Source organism: Hylobates moloch, unplaced genomic scaffold (genome assembly GCF_009828535.3).
Source record: "Hylobates moloch isolate HMO894 unplaced genomic scaffold, HMol_V3 SCAFFOLD_14, whole genome shotgun sequence".
NCBI classification, from domain to species: domain Eukaryota; kingdom Metazoa; phylum Chordata; class Mammalia; order Primates; family Hylobatidae; genus Hylobates; species Hylobates moloch.
Genome location: NW_026652289.1, coordinates 53358396 through 53364608, shown reverse-complemented (window position 1 = coordinate 53364608; position 6213 = coordinate 53358396). Strand labels below are relative to the sequence as shown.

General features: G+C 59.4%; 1 protein-coding gene and 1 long non-coding RNA gene across 2 annotated transcripts; both read right to left on the bottom strand.

Annotated features, from left to right (window-relative positions):
- Positions 1–1264: 1264 nt before the first annotated feature.
- On the bottom strand, positions 1265–2239 carry LOC131381135 (uncharacterized). The gene is made up of 3 exons (XR_009209619.1): positions 2208–2239; positions 1910–1995; positions 1265–1340 (listed from the first exon to the last, which is right to left on the bottom strand). It is a non-coding gene; the product is annotated as an uncharacterized LOC131381135 (long non-coding RNA).
- A 664-nt stretch (positions 2240–2903) lies between these two features.
- LOC116482452 (taste receptor cell protein 1) lies at positions 2904–5843 on the bottom strand. The gene is made up of 5 exons (XM_032175907.2): positions 5691–5843; positions 5388–5518; positions 4995–5059; positions 4557–4696; positions 2904–3134 (listed from the first exon to the last, which is right to left on the bottom strand). The coding sequence occupies exons 1-5, from the start codon at positions 5734–5736 to the stop codon at positions 2932–2934; spliced, it is 585 nt and encodes a 194-aa protein (XP_032031798.1). The 5' UTR covers positions 5737–5843; the 3' UTR covers positions 2904–2931.
- Positions 5844–6213: the final 370 nt, after the last annotated feature.

The window sequence follows — 6213 nt, the reverse complement described above, 5'->3', positions numbered from 1 at the left end:
GCCTCAGTCTCTGCCCTGGGAGCCTGCCTTGCCTTGCCCTGGTGGCCCCACACCTGCCCTGGAAGACCCCCCACACCCAGTGGCTCTGATCCACTGTAGAGCAGCCAGGGCCCCCGTTGCTCACACCCTCTGGCCTGAGGCTGACTGGCTTTGTGGCTGGGTTCGGGGGGTCAGGGAGGGGGGTGGGCCTTGCCCTCAGCAGCCCCCATTCCCACTCCGACCCCTTTTCAGTCTTCTTCCTCTTGTGGACTCTACCCTGGGGCCCTCCCAGCTCCTCACACCATATGACCGTCTAAGTATCTAGAAATCAATTTTTTAAATACCAACTTTGGATTGCTTCCTGACTTTTCCATACCCCTAAAGGGCCAGCGTTCCTCTTAGGACTGACAGTCCCTCCAGCCCTACTGGGCCAGACCAGGCAGGCGTAAGGGTGCCCCTGCCCCAGCCCTTTTTGGGGCGGGCTTCTGTCCCTTTCCTGCTGCCTCTGCAGCTGAGTTCCTGCCCCAGGGAGAGAAACTTAATCCAGCTCTGTGGGGATGAAGGTGCCCTGCAAAGCGCCACGGGAGGGCTGCTGGGCTGCTGTGTTCTGCTGTCTGAGGCCCGCTGTGCTGGGCCACGCCCAGAGCCGGCCTGAGTGCGCCCACCTCCGTGGGCTCTGTGATGTGTATGTACAGGATCACACCTTGCCCTTTCCTCCTGTCTGACCCTTCCCTATCTCCCCGCCCCAACCCCATGCCCTGTGTGTGAGCACCCAGCTCACTCTCGTTCCTCCCTCTCCAAAGTGTGGTCCCTGGCAGCACGAGTGGCAGGAGGGGCAGCAGAGACTGCGGACCCCAGAGCTGTGCCTAAGTCCTCTGTGTGGTCTAGCTGTGTGTGCTGGGGGAGGCTCTTGGCCACCATTTCCCCATCTGTAAACGAGACCGATACCTGTGGCATGGAGGGCGGGAGGCCGGTGTGAGTGCCAAGCACTTGGAGCAGGGCCCTGAGTGAGCATGGACACGGGAGCAGGGGTGTTCCTCGACTTTATGCACCTTGGGGATTGCAGCGGGGCTCCCTGCGTGGGTTGACAAAGCATTGCTTTCCCCCACCCCACCTGTCCCAGCCCTGCAAGTCCAGTCCTTGGGGGTTCAGAGGGAAGAAGCCCTGGCTGTGTGACCTCGGGCTGGACCCTGGCCCTCTCTGGCTCTGAGTTCTGGGGAAAGTCAGTGTCGTTGGAACTCCGGATTCATTCCTCAGGGTTGAGGCACTGTCTATGGAAGCCATGGGGCAAGGTGAAGGTGGGGAGAGGAGAGGTTTGGAGTTTGGGTTTCAGCAGAGGGAGCAGCAGCGTGAGGGGTCACCTGTGTGCAGAGGAAAGGGAGTGAAGGCCAGGAGTGAGGAATGAGTCTGAGTGCACCCAGGACGGTGCTGCGTCTCCTCCCACATCCACCTGGCCCTGGGGGAGGGAGAAGAAAGGCCACGAGACAAAGGGCCAACTGAGTTGGGTCCACATATGTCCTTCCAGGACCTGGAGGTGCCACTGTCTGGCCCTCATGCAGTGGGAAGTGGGGGAAGGAAGATTCCCTCCCCACACCTCCTGTTCTCTGTCCCAGGTCTCCTGGCCTCCTGTGCTCCTAAGTTCAGTCTCTGTCAGCCCCCAGCATCATTTCTGGGGTTGGTGGGAGGCAGCTGGGAACAGGTGAGGGGTAGGTGGGGCCTGCTTGGAGGAGGCTGCTTGACTGCCTGGGCCACTGCCCACAGTAGTGGGGAGCTTTTCTGGCTCACTGACTGCACCACCCAGGCGCTGCCAACGACAGCCCCCAGGGAATGTTTGCAAAAGGCCTTGGTGGGGTAGTGGGTGGTGGCGGTGGTGGACCCCACCCAGAACAAACACCTGGGGTGGGGTCAAGGAGAACCGCTGTCCACTTACCTGTCTGGAGAGGGTCCTCTGTACCACACTGTGTGCTTCTACACACCCAGGCTGAACACCCCGAGGCATGCCCTCCACTTTAGCACCTTGACAAGAAGGGTGGGGACACTGGGATCAGGCGCAGCCCCCTGGCCCCAAACCCTGCAACCCAGCTGGAGGATGAGGAGATGCTGGGCTTGGGTGGGGGAATCAGGGGTGTAAAGGGGCCTGCTCACGCCTCAGCTTGGCTTAAAGTCTCAAGAGGTCAAAGGCTTAGCCTGCCCCTCAGAAAGGTGCCCAGGCCCAGCCAGACACTCACCAGGACAAGGGCCAGTGTGACGAGCAGTAGGCCCAGGATGAGGAGAGCCACGGCATAGCCAGGGATGGAGGCGTCCAGTGGGCTGGAGACTTTGGGGCTGGGGGTGCCTGGAGCAGAGCAAGAAGGCCATGGCCAGGTGGGGACCTGCCTCCCAGACTTCTGAGAAGGCAGAATCTGGGCCCAGAAGGTGCTGCGGGACCAGAGAGCTGGGGCTAGGAGCACCTTGGAGGGCTCCATGAGGAGGGGAGGCAGGTTTCAGATCAGGGCATGTGGAGGCAGTGAGCCCAAGGGAGGAGGCAGATGGACAGAGGGAGGAGGCCTGCAGAGGGAAGGAAGTACTGACCAAGGTCTGGGATGACCATCTCTATCAAGAGGCCCTCTGTCTCCCCCAGGGTGTGCAGACCCTGGCGCAAACGGTCCCACACGAGAGCCTGGGCTGGCGCCGCCCTGAAGAAGGTGGCACCCATTCTGGCAGTCAGTGGGTCCGGCCTGGTGGGAGGATCATCACAGACTTCAGAGGACCTGGGCAGCCTTGGGGGACTAGGGGAGGTCATCTCTTCCAGCCTCCTGCCCTCAACCCCAGAACCCAGGTCTGAGCCCTGGGTCACCCAGGGCCACCCTGGACCCACCGGAATTCCTCCACCACCACTTGGTCAAAGTTCTGCAGAGATCTGAGGATGAAGGTCAGCTGGGGGGTCAGGAGAGGATGAAGAGGGTCACAGCTCTACCAAAGTCTTGTCCAGTCATCCCCCATCTTCCCGAGGCCTCTTCCCCGACCCCCTACTTCATCCCACCACTTTACCCATCTCGTCAGCTGCCCCTGAAGTGCCCAGAACTCAGGGCTGGTTTTGTCCTCCAAGGCCTTGGTGTAGGGCTGGCCCAGGATCTGCAGCCAAACTTCATACAGCACCAGCTCTGGCTTCTCCCCTAGAGCAATGGGGGTGGAGGTGGCGTCAGCTTGTGCCCCCTCTCCTGGAAGCTCTGGAGTGGGACACACACCCAAGCTCTAATGCTCCATCCAGGGGTCAGCCACTGCTGGTCTAAAAACCAAATTTCTTGCTGCCTGCTTTTGTGTGGCCCATGAGCTAAGAATGGCTTTTACATGTTTAAATGATTGAAAACATGGAAAGCAGAAACGTATCTTGTGACACATGAGAAGTATGTGAGATGCAAACTTCCACGTCCATAAAGAAAGGTTTCCAGGAACGTGGCCATGCTCATTTGTTGACATGTTGCCTAGGGCTGCTTTCTTGCTACAGGGGAGGGTTTGAGTCGGTGGTGACAGAGACCCAGTGGCCTGCAGAGCCTTAAAGAGTTCCCATCTGGCCCTTTACAGAAAACGCTTGCTAACCCCTGCACTGATCCATCTAATGGAATACACTGCCCACTCCGAGAGTTGATCCTAGTAGGAAATGTCGCTGATAATTTAACAGCTGCTGCTTTTATGTTTTATTTTGTCCCTGCTCTCGGGGGAGACATGTAAGAAAATTCACTCCCTGGGAGGAGGTCATGGTGGGGCTGGCGGCCATCAACGGTGAAGCCTCTTTAAGAGGATGTGTGGGGAGCTCTACCATCTGCTGAGAGGGTTGTGATGGGCCCTCTGTGTTGAGGAATGAAGAGGGAACGCTGCCTGTCTGCTGGGAGCTGGCTTTCTGGGAAGCAGAAGAGATGGTGGTTCAGGCCTGTTGAGGCAGAGCCCCAAACCAATCTGGTCTCTGGGGCTGCCGGCAGGGAGAGTAGCTGTGTAGGAAGGAGTGGGTGCGAGGGCAGAGCCCGAAGGAGGGCACCCCTGACTGCACCCCCAGGAGGCTGCGGGGGTGGGGGTGGGGCAGCACTGTAGGAGGACCAGCGCCTTCTGTGGCTGAGGGGTCCTCGGAGAGCAGCTCCGGGCTGTGTGCGGCCGGAGGGGACTGATTTGGCCCAGTGCTCTCCTAACTTGGGTGTGGAACGGCTCTCCCTGTTTGAATGGCAAGAGCTTGCAGAAGTCATCCTATCAGGAGGCCCCAAGAGGAGATATGGGCTTCTTACAGGCCCTGCACTGGGGCAGAGCTGAGGGCTTTTGCCCCTGACTTGGTGGGACAGATCTTGTCATGCATGTGAGGACTCAGTGAGGTCCTGGGCAATCAGGGAGGTGACGGGACCCTCTCATCCCTCTGATCTTGACTGCTTCTCGCCTCTGTCCAGCTCCTTGCTAAAGCTCTATGCCCCATTCCTCTCTGTGGCCCCAACACATGAGCAAGTATTGTCTGAAGGAAATTCTGCCCATTCTCTAGAAGGGCAACACCAAGGTTTAGAGAGGGAAAGAGCCTGCTGGCCCAGAGACACACAGGGATTGCAGCCCCGACTCACCATTGGCCACGATGCTGGATTTCTGGAGGATGGGATCTGTTATGTTTTGGGCCAAGTGATTAGCCAGGCCTTGGAGGTGGGTAGCGATGGGAGTCTGGAACTTGTATTCGATATAAACACCCACCCACTGGTCCGCATTGCTAGAGAAGCACAAGGGGAGAGTGCAGGGGTCACAAGCTCTTTGCCAGCACATTTCTAGAAGCAGGTAGAGTCCCCCGAAATGCGCACCCTCTGGCGTGGGGGCTCCCTACCTCCTAGGCAGAGCTAGCTTACACAGCCAAGCTACAGCTACCTGGGGCAAAGTCCTTTCCCAGCTAGCCCCAAACCTACACCCCTACATCCTGGTTCTGGGTCACAGAGCTGCCTCCTTCTGCCCCAGGGCAGCCCCCAAGAGAGCAGCAAGGCAGGCTGGGTGGACGGGAGGGGGACTCAACCCACCTGAAGAGGAGCAGGGGCCTCTCCTGGGGACTCGCCTTGTAGAATCCTGACACCACCGGTGTGACCTGTGGGAAACTCTGGAGGTTGGGGCGGGCCTGGGGGCTGTCTCTCCTGAGACCCAGTGTGGGATGGGGACCAGGTGAGGTGGGAGGCAGGACCTGGGAGGGAGCCCACCCTTAAACACGGCGTCCTGGGTAGGAGTGTCTGCTTACAGAGCCTGGCTGTGTTCCCATTAGGACAGAGTCACCTCCTCCTTCAGAGAACCCTCTCCCCCAGGGTGTGGTGCCCTCTATGACTGCCTTCCCCCATAGTGCCATGGCTGGGTGCTGCCTCCATGCTGGGCGGCCTGCTTTCAAGGGAGGCATAGTGAGGACACTCACTATGCCACCTCACCTGTTGGAGGATCTGCCTTTCCAGCAGGATGAAGGAAACAGAACCCGGTACGAGGAGCTGCGGCAGGAAGGGCGTCATGGCTGTGAAGCAGATGCTGATGGTCTCCCAGGCCAGGGTGATCAGGTCGGCCCCTGTAGAGCCATGGGTGGGAGTTCTAGAGGTGCCAGGACCCTCCTCACGCACCGCACCACCAGGTGCTTTGGGATCAGGGCAGGAGTTGGATCCCTCTAGAAAGTCCACCCAGTGCTCCCCCTGGGTAGGTGAAAAGGCACTGCGGCAGGGGCAGCTGGGGATAGGACTCACCATCAGAGGTGAGGCTGTTCTCAGCCAATGAGAGGTTCCCCAGCATGTGCCCTGAGGTCTTCACTTTGCGATACAAAGCCCAGAGAACTTCACAGGGAGAGGGGCCTGGGGCATGGCCCCCAAATACAAGGGAGGCATTCACTGCTACAGAGCCAGGCCTGTGGGGGCAGAGCCACGTCCTCAGCCAGGGCCAGTGGGGGCATGAGGGGTCCTGTGCACCCGGTGGGGGCCTGGCTGGTGCACGAGTTGGCATCCCAAGGGAGGGAAGTCCACAGGGGAAGTCATGGGCCAGGCAGAGAAGAGCCTCCCTGTGTAACTCAAGGCAAGTCACCTCACCCCTCTGGGCCTCGGCTGCCTCCTCAGTAAAAGGGGGATAATGATCCCTTTCCCAGTGGGTTGCTGTGAGGCCTGAATGACTCAGCCACCAGCATCCAAAGCAGGCACTCAGTGAAACTGAGTTCCCTTGGACACCCCAACAAGCCAGCTGTCATGGGAATACCATGAATCCCACCCAGGGAGCGCC